Source organism: Rhodnius prolixus, unplaced genomic scaffold (genome assembly GCF_049639745.1).
Source record: "Rhodnius prolixus isolate KJV_2025 unplaced genomic scaffold, Rpr scaffold_6, whole genome shotgun sequence".
NCBI classification, from domain to species: Eukaryota; Metazoa; Arthropoda; class Insecta; order Hemiptera; family Reduviidae; genus Rhodnius; species Rhodnius prolixus.
The window spans coordinates 36,509,145-36,526,479 of NW_027411634.1; the positions used below are offsets into that span (position 1 = coordinate 36,509,145).

Here is a 17,335-nt window from a genome sequence, read left to right on the forward strand (position 1 = left end):
TCATTCATGAAAATTGGTTCACGCGTTTAGGCACTAGGTTGTTTACAAAAAAGGTAACATCAAGAACATTTTCTGAAAATGCCGTTTTTGTCCATTTTCGGATGTTGTTGCAAAAAAAATACAGTTATAAAGGGGGATTTACCTTTTTTTTTTAAGAAAATTTGGGAATTTTATCTTTCATAGAAAAAAAAAATTGCCAAAGTTGGGTGTTTTTCAACGATTTTTCGTTCATTTTTTTGATGCTTAACGCTTATACAACTGTCCTGCCGGACAGCTTTAATACAATAGGAAAATAAGAAAATTAGTCGGAAATAAAGCAACCGCAGCCTTACTGACGTAGATATGGTACTCGGATACATCATGAATATGTTCAGTATTAATAGTCTGAGAACTTACAACTTGAATCGAAATTAATCGTTTGGTTAGATTGTTATTAGCTAAACCAGCAGTAAAGCCCCTGATAAGAATATAAATAAGCAATGGAAATATAAGTAAATGTGTTAAAAAATAATTTACCCAACCATGGAAAATGTTTTCAAACATAATACAAACATTCCTTAAATTACTCTATGACTTACTTAACTGGATGCCCCCTTGACATTAAAACATAATTCACATCATGCTCTTACAAGCAAGGTAGCACTTCTATCTGTTATATACGAGTATATATTACAAGAAAATATACACAATGACAATAATATCACAAATGTACAGTAATAATGATATTTTCTGTTTGGTATTGCTAACTGAAAGGTTTCCTACTACAGTGCCATAACATAATTTCTCGCATTCGGAAACCCAACATTTAGCAAAAATTTCACTATTTAAGGAATTCAGTTATTCGTAAATGGAAATTTAATATATTTTATAAATAATGTTTTTCATTTAAAATTTTTCTTTTCAAGAATGAATTATGTCTTACCTGCCACTAAATACATACATATTTTTTTAGAAATAATTGAAGAATGCTAAAACGGATTTTAGACAGCCACTGAGAAGCTATCAAGCCAAATCAATCCTCCTGTTTAACCGACTGGGAAACTCTTTTATAATAAGCTTCAGTCAACAGAACCAAACCAACTTATCTGTAAATAAAATGTGAAAGCAATGACTATCAAATCTAAGTTCTTTAGCAAATAACAAGTCCTTCACTGTCATCTGTACTAAAAATTTATAACATATGTATTACTTTAATGTGTGGATATTTAAGCAAATATTTTAATATTTTATTGCAATTTTTAATTATAAAGAGATTAGGTACAAAGAGAAAACTATGAATAGAAATGAACAAAAGCCAATAATTTTGTTCCAAACATTTTTATGCAGCTTAGTGAAGACTTTAATTGTTGTAAGTTAAAAACTAAACAAAATCATAACAACATACCTTTAACGTTAATATAAAATATTAATAATAAAATAATTCTACGTGAACAATTAAACTAAAAGAAATAATAAAACATATGGTTGAATAATCAGTGTGATTATATGATCTACCTGCTTTATTTTATTTTTATATTTTAATAATTCTTAATACTTTCAATTGATAAATATTCATATTTTCAGTTAAAAAAATAAAAATTTATTTATTTTTTAATGCCACTTACTGGTTTAATTTTATTTTATTTACTATAATTTCAGGTAACGACAGCTACTGTTTGCAGTTTGTATACATATGACCATTTCATTACCACAAAGGGGACCACTGAATTCCTTCTAACTTTAACAGCAGCATCTTATACAATAATTATTACACTCTCGCTTATTACTTGGATTTTTAATGAACCGTTATATGATATTTCGGTAATTAACATATATTTTATATTTATTTTTAATGAAGTATTTACTTAGCAAATTATTAAAAAATTTTAAATGGTTGACATTTCTAAATTTTTTTATTAATGCGTTTCCATGAAGGAAAACCTTTACATAATCCTTTCCTATATAAATATGAGGTGCCGCCCTTGGTTTTTATTTAAAACAAAATTAATAGTTTCTTTTTTTTATTACACTTAATGCACGTCAACATCTGAGGTCATTGGCGCCCTAAGCTTTTTTCAATGCATTGTCAGCCTCTGGACTGGATTCTCTCGTTACAGATCACATCACCGAGCAGTAAGGTGCAAACACCTCCTAGAACAAGGAAATTAAAGGGCCTGCTGCTGGATTTAAACCTGGGATCTCCGCCTTGGAATACCATATACGCTAACCACTGAGCTAATCCGTTCCCTAACACTTACTAGTATTTTTTAATTTAAATTGAATGTAATCCTTATTTAGTTATTTTTTTAGGTAATCACTTTTCACTTCTTGTACGGAACACTTGCTCATGTGTGTGCAGTACTTCTGAAAACCGAACCAACTTCATCAGCCAACTATGTTCGAGAATTTAGTTTTGCACTTTTAGGCTTACTTTCATATATATATGCTGGTTTCTTTTTACTTTATCCAAAACTAATGCCACTAAAAGAAATAAAGACAGAGAAAGTGCCGGAAAAAGAAGTGAGCAAAGTTGAGGAAGGTAAAAATTCATTCAATATATTTATATTATGGTTTGATATCGAAAATTCCCCCTCCCCCCCCCAAAAAGTGCCAATAACAATAATAATTTAATTAAGTTGAATGTTGATTGCTTGATCAAATAGCCAATTTATGTGGAAGGATTTCTCTGAAAAGTTATCGCAACACGTTTGTAGGGCGTGAACACACCTGGGGCTGGATACCAGAGGGCTTCCACATAAATAATAAAGTATTATTTATTGTCATTCGTCTGAAGGAATCTTCCCAGTACATATAGTACTCCGAGTCATTAGATTTGGAAGCGCAAATTTAGATAAGCAACTTTCTAAGTCCCTGGTCCTGACTAACTGTAAGCACTAATCTCTGCTGCCTTTTGTCCTAAGTTTAAATGAACATCCGTCAACAAAGAGGATTTGACGGATAGATCTGAGAAAGTCAATCTCTTTCCTGGGAGCCAGGGCAATAATTAGAAATATATTTCATTATTTGGTTCAAAAAAATGTGTTTTAAAAAATATATTTACTAATGTTTATTTTTAGGCAATCCAAATAAACTTAAAAAAGTGATGTTAATTTTTTCAGAACAATTGGACGAAGAACCATTATTTATTTACATTCCTCTGAAAAAACCATCCCAGAATACAATGAATTCCTCCAAATCATTAGATGTGGAAGCGCAAAGAACCAGTACTTCTCCGCCAGCCGTACCAGGAACCAGCTCTCAATAAGATCAATAGCAAATCAATTAACATGACATTTTTAATAAGAATTGGATTGTGGTGATTATTAGTTAGCTTAGGCCCCTTTAGTTATCACAACAAGGCAGTAGTGAGAATGTTTCTGGAAGGCAGCAGTTTGCTTGAGGTGCGCGAAACCAATATTGTGCAAATGCATTCACGTCGTATGTGTACTGTAGAGCCTGTCAGTATATGTAATAGGTGTACTCTACACATACTCTTCCTCCCTTAGTATGTGATATAAATAATAATGAAATAAGGTCAATGTCGGATTTTATTGAAATGTTATTGTTTTTATGTATATATAAATTGGCACATTAATGCCAATATTCATAAGCATTTACCTGTCTTTAGGCAAGCTGTTAGAAGCCATTGATGCAATCATTAGTTAAGTTCAACATGTTTGCCAATGATTATCTTATTTTGTCAAAAAGAAGCTGATTGTAGATTGAGAAGGGTATCAGCTGAATTACGACAAGTTCTTGAATTTTTTTTATTGGTTAATTTCGATAAACGGAAAGAATCCAGCTGTTAGAACAGTCTCGATTCATAAAAACCAGTCATTCTAGAGCTAAACCTACATACAACTGTTTAAAATATAGTCTTATATTTTAAATGTAATATTATCCGCAGTGCCAGATAATCTTGTGGATTTTATCCGTTGTTATTTTATGCGTAAAAAGTGTATGTTAATAAAATAAAATAAATACTTCTAATTAAAACTCATTAATAATTGTCCATGTCCCATCCAAATTAATTAGCACTAACCTAATACCACTTTTATAGTAACAAAAAAAAGCATTTTATTGTACATAAATAAGTTAAAAAAGGAAAAATAATGCCTGCCTAATTTTTCCCGAGTAAATAGCGTGTCAATACAACTTACCGCATTTGCATCCGAAATAGGCTAGTTCATGCTGTCACCGCTAGATAGCAACCAAATTTCCTTTTTTAACGGAGCCGTTCACTGCACAAATCGATGAACTCCATTTCTTTAAATATCTTAAATTTAAGAGTCAAAGTACACGGTTCAGTCACAGCTTTTTATATTTATATTTCCCAAATAATAAAGATTATTAACACCGTTAAACGACAAAATATTTTTGGCCATTAAATTATAAATAATTTATTTCAGAAGCCATTTTAGTTAACTCCATGCTCTAATGTAAATCGTTGAAATAATTCAACAAAAATACAGTAGCAGGCGATGAATGATAATGGTAAATTAATTTGAATTTAAATTATAAACGGAATTTTAAAAAATAATGAACAATATTTCACTGCATTTCAACATTTTTCGTATTATGGAGTTAAGATTAAGATAGTAGATGGGACGGGACCTCTTTTAGACCAGACCTAAGCCCCATGGCACCGCAGCCACAGAAGACTTATTGTGCCTATTATGGAGTTAATCGAGGTGTGTAGTAAACGGATCAACTATTGATAAGTTGCCGTTAAAATGGTGGCACTATTTACAACAGATTAACGCAACACCTGGCCTATGCTGACGATGTGTTGATCATAGCGCGGACTAAAGCGGCCCTAGAGGGAGCTTTTCAAGAACTGGAAGAAGCTTGTAAGAAACGCGGTCTGGAAATCAACGAGGTAAAGCAAATACATGCGAACTTCGAGAGCCCAGTCGCGTGGAGAAGGACAAATCCAGTTAAGCAATCACAGCTTCCCAATGTGCTATGATTTTAAATATCCAGGGTCACTAGTTACAAAGAATAGTGACATAACCGCAGAAATCAAGGCGAGAATAGCGGCAGGAAACAGATGCCTTTTCGCTATTCAAAAGGTTTTGCGGTTGAAGAATTTGTCCCGCAAAGCTAAGATAATAACCTATAAAACAATAATTAGACCCATCGTCACAAACGCCAGCGAAACCTGGGTGCTCAGCAAAGAAAGTGAAAAGATACTCGGGGTTTGGGAAAGAAAAATATTAAGAAAGATATTTGGCCCGAAGTGCGAGAATGGCGACTGGAAAATCAGAAAGAACCTTGAATTGATGGAATTGTTTGAAGAACCAGACATAGTCGCCCTAATAAAAAGGGGAGATTGAGTTGGTTGGAACACGTGGAGAGGATGCCTGCAAGAAGGGTGCCCTGGAAAGTATTAAAAGAATGCCCAGGAGGCAGAATTCGAGGGCGCCCTTGATTTAGATGGCTGGATGATGTGGAAGACCTTCGTCGGATTGGAATAAGAAGATGGCGTCTAAAGACCGTAGACCGCGACGAATGGGAAAAACTTGAGGAGGCCAGGTCCATATTTAAGGACTGTCGAACCAGATAGTAAGTAAGTAGCTTAATTTTTCTAAAATCTTTTTATATCTAGTACCACTGTTTTATTAATAAAAAGACAATATTTTTCTAAATTAAAAAAAAATGGTAATGACACAGTAATTTTATTAAGTGCATATCTGTTATCTAGCATGATCATACAGTTTTTAACCTGTTACCAAATTAAGTTTGTTTGAACTTAAAACAAAATATCTGCTTTTCGTTGAATTCGAAAAACTCCGACCCAACAATCTATCACACCACACCACACGAGAAGGAAGAATTATTTTATGTAATAATTTCAATACTGTTCAAGTTATTATTATAGCCTAATTGCACTAAAATTGATTTCTATTAAGTTCAGAGTGCAAGATGGCGGGGAGAACAACAACCGTAAACTTGATACAGAAATAAAAAAGTAAATTTTATACTAATATATACCACTTGGCTCTGAAAATAAACGGCGAACAACTTTAGTCAATATGTAAAAACTTCGAGGGATCGGATTAATAGGGTTTTCCTTCAAACATACAAATTATTCAGAGAAAAATATGTATTTATTAAAATATGTATCAGAAGTAAAAAATTTTCAATTTGGCCTTTTAAATGCTTTTCTTTTGTACAGATTTTCCCTCAAATACTTTTTATTAAAGACTGTAACATAAAATAAAAAAAGCTAAAATAAAACAAATTCAGGGGACAATTAAGAACAGGAATTATTAAAAATATATATCATTATATAAAAATACAACATAAGTTTTAAAATATATTAATTTTTTTTTTTTAGATTTTTATAAAAATACTTATACCTAGATAATAGTTTACGTTTGTAGTTTTTATTTTTCTTAAATAAATACCTCCATAAAGGCCCCTTAAATTTAATTTCTTATTTATATAAACCAAGGATATAAAGAAAGAAACCTAAAAAAAAAATACTAAAATAGTACTAAAGTAAAAAAAATCCTTCCTAAAAATATTGCAGACTTTGAGGTAACATGTTTAAACAAAAATATATAAAATTGCAATTAATAATTAAAAAAAAAAAAGAATGAAAAAAAGACATTTATTTACAACAAAAATTATTTATTTAAAAAAAAAAAATGTTTTCGTTTTGTATTAATGGATTTTCATATTGAAGTTTACAATATGCATTAGAAAAATTTAAAAATGAACTTTGTGAATGGGGCAAAAATATTTTCTTATATTGTATATATATATATATGTATTTTAAAGATTTTAATTAATTTTTTTTATTATTCGTTAAAATTCGTCAAATCATTTTGTAACTACATTTAAATAAATAATCACCACGTCTTTTTATTTCTGATTTTCTAGTAAATTCACTTTTTTTTCTTTAAAGATAAAATACATGTGTATATTCTTGTATTTATATATACTATTTACAAATGTATATATATATATATATAACATATGTACACAAATATCTACATAACAACACGAACGATAACAATTTTTGTTTTCTTTTCTTTCGACTTTTTCCACAATCAATATTGTAGCCTAGTTAATGAACGTATTGTCTGTTTCTTATGGTAACCGGGTGCCCATGATTTGGATTTAGCTCTGAAATGTTTTAATTCCGTTGTGTGTGCAGGATCTTGCATAGCTCTGTAAGATCTTGGTTCACAGAGGTTTCCATGGGTTTTGAAAAATTCTGAATAACCACCATGTAAAAGATATACTTCTGGATAATGGAGACACGGATACTCATTGCCGGCACGATCTTCACGACGTAGAAATCTAGATCTAAAAAAAAGAAAAAAAAAATTATTTTACAATAATAACAAAATTAGAGAGACTAAATGAATCTTTATGAGGTCGCAATGAATTTAACTTATTTTACAATCTAAATTAAGAGCAGTAGTTCTTGACGTCTTAACCTTCAATGCACATGGTTGTGAAATGTATTTAATCTTTAGTGGAGGAGCAGTATCGCACTACATATGATGTTCCACAAAACATGCGTTTTGTAGATGACATGACATGAGCTGGTATATAGAAGAGCTAAAATAAAAAGAAAAGAAATCCGATTCTTTGCCTTGAAAATCAGAAATTAAAGGAAAAAACAGAAAGAATTGGAACTTTAGCAACTAAATTATTTGGTTTGTCGCTAATAAACATTCAGCAGTACACACGAGTTTCTTTCTTGTAACTTGCGATAAATGCAATATTATGACATCTATAACTTAAAATACTTACAGAAAAGGACCTCTTTCAGATGAGAATTCACAATGAAAGATGAGTACATTTTCTCTTTTATCTTTACTATCTCCAGCTTGTTTGTTAGCTTGGGCTTCTAACAACTCTCTGATTATATCATCACAAGTGTAGATGTTAACTGCGCCTTTTATATGTCCTCCTTCGAACTCGTATGGATACCTACGTTGAAACATACAGTGAGTTTGTCTTCTTAATAGAAAAAAGTGAATGTAAAGAGTATTTGTACAGAGAAATAATCTAATTTGAATAGTCTTTAAAATGGAGTTTCTCCTTTCCCGCTGACTATTAAATCTTTTTTTTGGTAGAAATTATAAACAAAATGTATTTAAGAAAACGTAAGGAGCAATTTTCGAGACAATCTCAGAAAAATGAAATTAACCATTGTGAGGAGGAACTTCTGGGTTGATGAATTAGAAATTTTAAATCTGCATGGATGCTATGAGAATATCAACTTTAAAAAAGAAAATCATTGAAGCATGGAAAACTCAAATGAAATAAAAAAAACCCTGACTAAATAAGTTTTCATCAAGTTAACATTTCAATCTAGAAGACTCTAGGGATAGATCCTAAAAAAAGTTCGACCCTTACAAACAATTCTTAAAAACGTTTCTGACACTCACCTGCAATCAATGATTTTGAATGATTCAATTGATTCCTTGAATTCTCCATTTATTAATTTAGCTAAAGTTTCCGACGATATTGTTTTGAGATCTTGATGTACACCAGTCATCAATGGTAAGGCAAACGGTCGAGAGAAATCACCAATCAAATCTTCTTGAGTAGCTGCAATTGAAACAAGTATATTGAAATAAAATTTCTTGGCAGGTAATTTGTGTAAGTGAATATCTTATATCTGGAAAGTGGAGTAGCCAGTTCAGAACTTGGGATGTAGAGAGTATCTCAGCCATATGTCAAGAACAATAATAACACGTTCTCTGTACATTCTAAGTAAACCACTCATGCCCTCATGAAGGAAGGATCTCTTTTGGGAAATCTAAATGGGGAGACCTTTATTGTACAAATCTTTTTACACTCTTCCATCCATGTAAAAATGTTAATCAAGAAACATGAGATACAGGAGACTGATGAAAAAATGGTTAACGTTTTCCTACTACACGCAGGTTAAAGAGGAAAGTAATCAACAAATCTTAAGAAAAATATCTAACTTTCATAAGCAATTATCCAAGAATGACAGATTAGGTTAAAATAGCTATATAATTCACAAATCATTAATAATAAGCTGAACTTACATCTTTGCAAAGCCAATTTGATACTGATTTCCTTATCGGAAACAGGTTTGGCTAAAATTTCTTCATTAGATTCTGCACAGGTTTCTTTCCAAAAACCATAATGGAATAAGGTTCCTTTTGCACTTTTTTTCGCCCTAACATCATCTTTCATAGATTTAACTCTTTTTATCCTTTCCAAATTATTGGTACTACATATTGATGTTTTACTGTTTTCTTTGCCAGGCGATTTATTGTCAGTTTGTAGCAAATCACCTAGCGGCCTTTTCAGAGCAAATTCTTGCCTCAACGAAGTTATTCCACGTCTTCTTAAAGGGGTTGAATTCTCTGATATGCTTCTCCTGCAATTTGTTTGATTCATTTTACCATCAGAAAAATATTGAAAATAATAGTATACAGTTTTTTCTTTATCTAACAGTTAACATTTTTGATAATGGGTTTTTATTCTAAAGATACTTGGGCATTTCTTTAAAGTGATTCTACAGTTTTATCACTTGTTGCTATAAATTAAATTTTTAGTAAAAGCAAGAATTTGCTGAAAATTTGGAGGAAGGTGGGGCAAGCATGATAGTTATTAAAATAAAAGATATATATATATCAGTAATTGATAAATCTAAAATTAAAACTCACCTAGCAAACGTTGCGGGCCGTTTAGGAGAATTAATTGAGTTTCTATTCTCTGATAGAATCTGTCCTGAAATTAACGACCCTAAACCTGATGGTAACCTGGCATTCTCTTCTTCAGTCTTCAATGGTGAGGATAACATATCTAGAAATCCATCATCAGTTGATGAGCATGAATTGTCTGATGAAAAGGATGAAAACTGGAGACTTCTTCTAGGTGATTCCATACTATTTAATCTTTTTGGTGGAAACCCACATGGTTCAGCAAACCTGAAAAAATTATTATTTTTAAAATGGCTGATTTATTGAATGGAAAGAGGAAACAAATTTCATTAGCAAGCTTTACTACTCCCTGTATCGATTTATAAACTCTTCCTCCACAGAACTGATGTTAAAAAAAGATAATTTCTTTTTAGACTAATTTATTAGAAAGTATTTCTTATTTCAGAAAGTTAGTATTCCGCCATGTATAATGCTGGGGCAACTACTTTTTTCTTATTTATTTAAAATGTTTGCAGAATGAGGCAAACTTCTTCAAAAAGCAAATTTATTTACTGGCGATAGTATAACGAATGTTAGTTGTTCCCGTACTAGAGTACTTCATTAACCATTTTTTGGATCTTAGTCTCCAGATAATATCTAGATCATAAAATAATCGCACTCGCAAATCTGAAAGCTACTCCAAATTTTATTCCATCTATTACGTATGTGTAAGTAGCAATGGAGCCAAATCCTTGCTCGTTAATGAATGTAAAGCTGAATTGGCTAGCCATTAAATCCCAAATGACTGCACACACCATCTACAGGCTCAATTTTGGGAGTTGAGGGAGTTGTAAAAATTTAATTTTGTTAAAGTGGGATATGCCAACAAAGCAAAATCCTTACAGAAGTAATTAATTAACTTTCTTCCCCAGAAATAAGCCTCTATCTTGCACATGTTGTAACTACATGCTCAATGCTACAATTCAATTTGTAAGAATCTCACTAATAAAAGAGATTCACAATGGTGTTGAAAGTAGAGTAAAAATTTGGCTATTACAGCCATTTTTTACATAACGTAGATCACAGAACTTCACTTCATTAGGTACCTCCATTAAAACAAAAAAGATATAAATATACATCTTCTAGTTGTAGGTAGGGTGAATAAGTAGCATGGAACGTGTAGTAAAAATGAATGTTTCTACTGATATTATATGGGAAATGTTTGCATATGCACGAATTGCTATAATTCTCGTAGTTCTTGGTCAAGAATCCAAGGGCCTAGCTACCTATAAATATGTTGTAACAACAAACCCCACTTCTCATAAGAAGCTAAAGAAAATTCTTAGTTTTAAATTCAGTATGTCATATTCTTAAAATAACTTTTAAAAAAATGTAAACAATAAGGCAAACTGACCGAAAACTAGAGATGGAATCTGCGTCAGAGAGGGCACAACCACTATCCTGCGAATTAGGATCATGATCTTCAAGTGGAGTTCTCGCCCTGGACATCCTAGTGCACAGAGGTGGCGGCGATGATAATGGATTGTTTTCATCTGGGACAAGTTGCAATCGCCGAGGCGCCAATCGTCCAGGCGGGGTACTTACTCGCAAGCCAGCAGACAATAACCTACAAGGCAAAAAAAGATTTTAAGATTTATTTAAGGAATTAAAATGCATAAAACATAAATATAAATACATGAACTAAAAAAATATGTCCTCAATCATTCAAATCTAGATACCATCCAATTTTAAGAATATTTAAAAAATCAGGCTAATTTAATTACGTACTTTGCTCCTAAGAGATCACAACTGATGTCGTCTATATAAATCATGACTAGAATTAAGGTAAATGACTAGATAATCAAACACTATTCGAGATCTAAACACATTTATTCGCTGGTCTGGCAAGCCAAGCACAGGTAACCTAAACGCACTAGTTCTACATTCTGGCGCCTATTTACTATAAACAAACCCCCACCACCGTAAAAGTAAATATCCGATTAATCTAAATTTTGAATAAAAATTTGTCGAGATTTAAGCTCAAATAAAAAAATACAGCGGTAATTATAAAAATTGCAAGAAAGCAAAGCTACGTTCTTCGTGGATACAAAAAGTACTAAGATTCCAGTTCCCGCCAGCGGCATAGAGTTAGCCCTTCAACAATAGGTCTATGACCTAGAATTTCTTTCTAACTAGATACTCCCTTCCATTACCTCTAATTTAGGTAATTATCTCTAATGTACAGCGAATGAAAAAATAAGTTTTGAAGTGTAGAGGGAAATATTTAATACTGATTAAACGCAAAAATACTGACTTTTTTTTATTTCTGCAATCTAGCGCCGAAAAATAATACATAAGCCATTAAAACTACTATATACCTAAATTTTAATTAATTAGTTTAAAGTAAACATGAATTCTAACTTTAATTTTAAAAATTGCTTTTTTTAACAATTCAAGCTACAGATTAAGCGATCAAAATTGCCACGTTCCTTCCTCCAAATTATAAACACGATCTTCTAAAAATTTTTTTTTTTTTTTAAATTAAAGTAAAAATGAAACGGATAAGTAGACTCCCGGTAAACTATTTGGATCGACTCTTCGTAAAGAATACCTAGGCCAAATTTAACGAAATTTGAAATAAAGGGCTTACACAATTATTTAATTTTTCTTAAGAGCAAAGTTACAAGATAAATATGAAAAATTACAGAGAAAAAATGCGATATAACATGTCAGCAGTTGGTTGTGTAGATAATGGATGCAGTTAATGTGGTAACCAATCTAACTTACTGATAAAGCGAAGTTGTAATAGAAACTTAATATTTCTACAATTTTTTTTTAAAGGTAAATATAAACTTAATGATTTACCTTGTACAAGAAAATATATCAATGGGTGACTCCATGGTGTTATTAAAATTAGTACTTAAGGAGTATACCCGATTACTGTAAGTAAGCTTGCTGCACTACACTGTTCAGTAACTCACTAACAGAAACTGACTGACTACTGGATCTGGAACTCGTAAGTCTAAACATTGGAACAGACCCCCACTACCAGTGCAATCCCCCACTTGTATGTCTACAAGACTGGGACATTGAATGTCCCTTTCCCCCTCTTAGCCACTTAGCTTGGTATGTACTGATTAGGAATGTGCGGGTTATTTGGTAACTATTACTGGCAGTAGGTTTTAAAAACAAAGCAAGTATCTGAAAACAATTCTCAAGTAATTATTAATAATAACGATAAATTAAAACAGTACATAAATAATTGAAACTTGTCTTATGCAATTCAGAAGGAAGTAATACTGTATGTTTTAAACTCACCCTTGGAATTGGACTTTTTACAAACGACTAAATCATATGCACAAACATTATGAGGGAAACCACTACATATATATATCCTTGAGAACCTTCCATCTTAATCTAATCTCTGACTCCTGATAGTAATAAGTATTGTGATGGTGACCAATTTACGAAATTTTTCGCGTGAGACATGTTTTTATTATTTAATGAAGTCAAGACGAAATTTAGCTATGTACTGGAAACCCAAACGGAGCCAATCATTTCAAGCCTCTCCTTATAAATATCAAAAACATAAAAGAATTGACCTTGATTCATGAGAGGAAATCGGATGAGACCAGTATCAAATGCCAATAAATACTATTCTTAGGTTTCCAAAAACATTTTAAAGGCCGATTCACCCTCCGAGACGAAGAGGACAAGTTTGTACAGTTAGAGCTAACCTTTATATGTGACTATGAAGTTTGGGGCCATTTCTTACTCTACATTTACAGAAAAATAGGTTCATTGAAGAATAAGTTCGGAGGCTAAGTATCTAACTCCATCGAAAAACCGAACAAAATAGAAATAGCTAGTTAAAACTGGAGTACATCGTTGGGCTTCAACACATAGTACTTGTGTTAGGGCACTGGAATACCAAGCGGAAGCCCCAGTTCGAGTTCAGCCAACCTTGCCGCTTTTAGAGTTCTTTTTTTTTCTAGAGGAGTTAATTTTAATGAACACTTTCAGGAGGCCGGCTGGTCCAATGATTTACGATGGTATCGCACCTTAATTATAATAATACTACGAATTTTATTTTTAAGAGTTACTTGTTTATTAAGACTAATTTACTTACTACTAGTGATACGTGTGGCTAGCATCTTAGTAAAAATAGTGTACTACTACTGAAATTACACAAACAAACATACTAAACGAGATAAAAGATAAGAAATTTAAAGATAAACTGATGATAACATTACTGTACATCTGTACTTCTCTAGTCGGCATGGCCGGCCTCCCCTTATCCCCTCCACGAGATAACTAGAAATTCTGAAGAGAATACTCACACGACTTGCTGTTACCGCAGTTTATGTGAATGAATTCTCTTGAAACTTGGAATTTGTACTTCAAAAAAACATGGTTGTTTCAGGATTACTACTTTAGTAGAACCGTTTTTTTTACAAAATCTCAAAAAAGAAAAAAAAAACTATACGAAATATGCATTTCTGGAAAGCTGAATTTAGTAAAATTTGTAATTTTGGTTGTAAATTTCATCTTTACTCCGAACATAGGTAGCTTATGAGATACGAGTAAACAGTTTTGAATAATTAAACAGCCTGGAGTTTTTTTATATAATTTGAAGAAGTCAGTTAATGATTGTTTTTGAAACTGACATATTTATTTGAAGCGTCAATGAAAAAAAAGAAAATAATAGAGTGATAGGAGGTATTTTTAACCAACTAAATACATTGAGAATGTCTGTTAATTTTCTTTTAAAACCGTTTTAATAAATAATAATAGCTCTACCTATCCAAACAGAAAGATTTATCTATTCCATTCATTAATATGAAGAACATGCCCTTTCACTAAGGAACATTCTGTAAGAGGAAGTGGATGTGACAGTAATTTACTTTCTATAAATAACCCATACAGAATGTCTTAATTGTTTAAATAAAATTTGGAAAGCAAATGGGCAATTTAATAAGAAAGAATTAGTAAATGTAATAAGTATTTTGTCTAATATACTAGTAGTAGTTGGTATTATTTATAAAATGAAAAGTTCCACGTAAACCTTGCTATTTCTTAAGTTAAGAAAGCAGTGTGCAACCTGCTTCCGTTATGGAGTTAATCTTTTAAATATTTCTCACAGGCATGTCCCGCGTCGATATTGGATCATCAGTAATGTCTATCCGATCCAGATGATGAGGACTGAGGTTACGATTGAATCCCATTCCGCTCATTGTTATATAAAATCTGCTTTTTCACTGAACAAGTGAAATCAAAATATTTTAGGGCTAGCTGTCCGTTGCTGTGTATAATATGTGCCTAACGGGCGGTGAAAGTTTAGAAGAGTCCTGTGCCTCTCAAAGTCATCTTCAGAGATGTGGAACTTATTTAAAGAAATAGATTACAATCTACATTGATTGGCTGATATAATTATTGCATCAGCATTTTGTATTTATTAATCATTTCTGAATTATAAGAACAGTCATCTGATGGGCGTGAAGACGCTAAATAACTTCAACTATTACAGCTTATTTTATTTCAGTAAAGGAGACCTCAGCTGCAAAAATACTAAAGTGTTGTGTACTGTTCGTTAAATTATGAAGAAATGAATGAGTGTGTAGAGAGGAATAATTGTTGTAGGCGTTACTAAACTACAATTACTCCGAGCCGTGTGAGTCCCGTGTGCCGAAGTTAACATTGTGCTCAACAGCAGTTTTGCGTACGCCCCACAGACTTATGTAGACCAAGCTAACACACCGGGGGCCGACCATGTGAGGGAGAATACTCGATTAGAAGACCTCCACTGTGTTCTACAGCTCATACACACATCTGGCATTACTAAATTAGCTGGAAGCCAGCCACTGTACATATACATGTATTACTAGAACAAATACCTTCACTAAAAATACTGGCATTTACTTTACTTTAATTGCAGTGGTTCAGATGTGTTCAGTACCTTTCTTCCTTTAGGATCGTCCAAAAGGACCAGGATTGAAGATAGAAGTTGGTAGCCTTCATTTTGATCTCTTAGATCTACATCATCTTGTTAAGGTAACTACTGTTTTCATGTCCGCTTAGATAACTCCTGAGTTTTTAGGTTCTACTTTTCCTTGGTTTCAGAAATGCCCATCAAAAGAAAGCGTTTGCAGAATTACTGTTGATTTCAACAGCATTCCAACTTTTCATATACGTCAGACATCTTTTCGTTAACACGAACTAATTCATCACATGGGATTAATACAAAATTTATGAACTTGGATGAAAGCCCAAAACCTAAGTCTCGATTTGGGTAATCAAAAATTCCGTTTGAAGTAATTAATATTTTATAAATATTAAAAACTTTCCAAAAGTTTATTCATTGTCTTATTTTTTTAAATTTTAAGATATATTCTTGAATTCAGTGCCTTTCTATTTAGTATTAAACAATTATTGTACAATAGACTGTGGTTTACCCACAGAGGTTAGAAAAAAAAAACGACGGATTATAAAATAAATGTCTAAGGATGGTACAAATTGTAGTTATTGTTTTCTGTGGGAAAAAAGTTATATTTGGAAATAAGAAAAATAAGCATTAACATGGAACAATTGTTAGGAAGTTTTGCTTCATTGTGTTGGTCGAGATAACTGAACAAAGCAATGGAAATTCTTGCACGTTCACCTGTAGGTTTCAGTTAGGTATAAGTGTACATTTATTTGATCGTGGTAAACTAGAAAAATAATTTAGTAGCAATATTCGTAGAGAATTCTGGTGTAATCCACGTGATTTTCAGTAGATTCAACGAGCCACTCAGAATTTCAGGAAACCAATCTGCCTTGAAGCAACATTAATATGCAGCCCAGGTCTGGGGATTTAACCGGATATGAAACTTTTGAGAAGTTTCAAAGGTTTCCCACAAAAAAGTTATTCTCTTTACCTGCCAATACGTCTAACTATGTGCTAAATTTAGAGATTGGCATGTCTAGTATGTTTACATTTCAATTACATTTTAAAGTAATTTAAATTGCCAGAATGTAGATTGCCTAGAATAATAGCCGCGAAAGTAATCTATAAAAATTTATATTGGTTTAATGATTAGAAACTATTGTGTGCGCAGTTTTAATTTCCTGAGGTAAATCTTAATTCTAACTGTTCGGAGGTTTGGCAGTCAAGTTTAAATAGTTTAATTTCTCAAATAGAACGAAATGATAAATTAAGTGCTGAATATAAAGCCAGACAAGCTGTACATCATAGGTTTTATTCGAAGTTGAGCTATGACTGTAATTATATCAGCACAATCAAACTCATTTAGTGATGCCAAGCTCATTTTAAAGGCCAGATGTGAAGCGCTAAATTTAAAATATAAATATTTTAATGGAGACGAGTGTCAGCTTTGCTCCATGTGCAATTTGCGAGAATTTAGGAATATAATGCATCTCATCGCGGTCTGCGCTATTTTGTCTTCCTACAGACTTAAATATCTTAACAGAGGCGCCACGGTAGCCGAGCGGTTAGAGACCTGCTAAGCTAATATGTATTGAGGTACTGGGTTCGATTGCCGGTCTCTAGGCCTTGGATTTTATTTAATATTTAATATGAGCAATTTACAGTAACATATGTATTGCTAGTCGCCTCCGTCCACCACACCTAATTGGTAGTTGGACGCAAAGCCCGCTTAAAAAAATGAGCAAAAAAATCTCTTAATAGAAAGCTACTCACAGAGGTAGGACTTTGT

At 32.2% G+C, this 17,335-nt stretch overlaps 2 protein-coding genes across 6 annotated transcripts in view; one reads left to right on the forward strand and one right to left on the reverse strand.

Annotated features, from left to right (window-relative positions):
* Window positions 1–1,195: 1,195 nt before the first annotated feature.
* LOC141460866 (uncharacterized) lies at window positions 1,196–3,999 on the forward strand. Its single transcript, XM_074141291.1, has 4 exons — window positions 1,196–1,348; window positions 1,639–1,800; window positions 2,290–2,518; window positions 3,099–3,999. The coding sequence occupies exons 1-4, from the start codon at window positions 1,274–1,276 to the stop codon at window positions 3,242–3,244; spliced, it is 612 nt and encodes a 203-aa protein (XP_073997392.1). The 5' UTR covers window positions 1,196–1,273; the 3' UTR covers window positions 3,245–3,999.
* Window positions 4,000–7,033: 3,034 nt separating this feature from the next.
* Window positions 7,034–17,335, reverse strand: part of LOC141460860 (M-phase inducer phosphatase-like) — a 107,449-nt gene continuing 97,147 nt past the window's right edge. For 3 of the 5 annotated variants that reach the window (XM_074141272.1, XM_074141275.1, XM_074141276.1), the window contains 6 exons: window positions 11,038–11,250; window positions 9,648–9,911; window positions 9,021–9,358; window positions 8,391–8,553; window positions 7,750–7,929; window positions 7,034–7,296 (listed from right to left, as the gene is read on the reverse strand). In XM_074141272.1, the coding sequence (XP_073997373.1) occupies window positions 7,038–7,296; window positions 7,750–7,929; window positions 8,391–8,553; window positions 9,021–9,358; window positions 9,648–9,911; window positions 11,038–11,250 (1,417 nt within the window). In that variant the 3' untranslated portion in view covers window positions 7,034–7,037. Of the gene's footprint in view, window positions 7,297–7,749; window positions 7,930–8,390; window positions 8,554–9,020; window positions 9,359–9,647; window positions 9,912–11,037; window positions 11,251–11,411; window positions 11,569–12,488; window positions 12,646–17,335 lie in introns of those variants that run through there. The other 2 variants (XM_074141274.1, XM_074141273.1) reach the window with 2 other exon arrangements.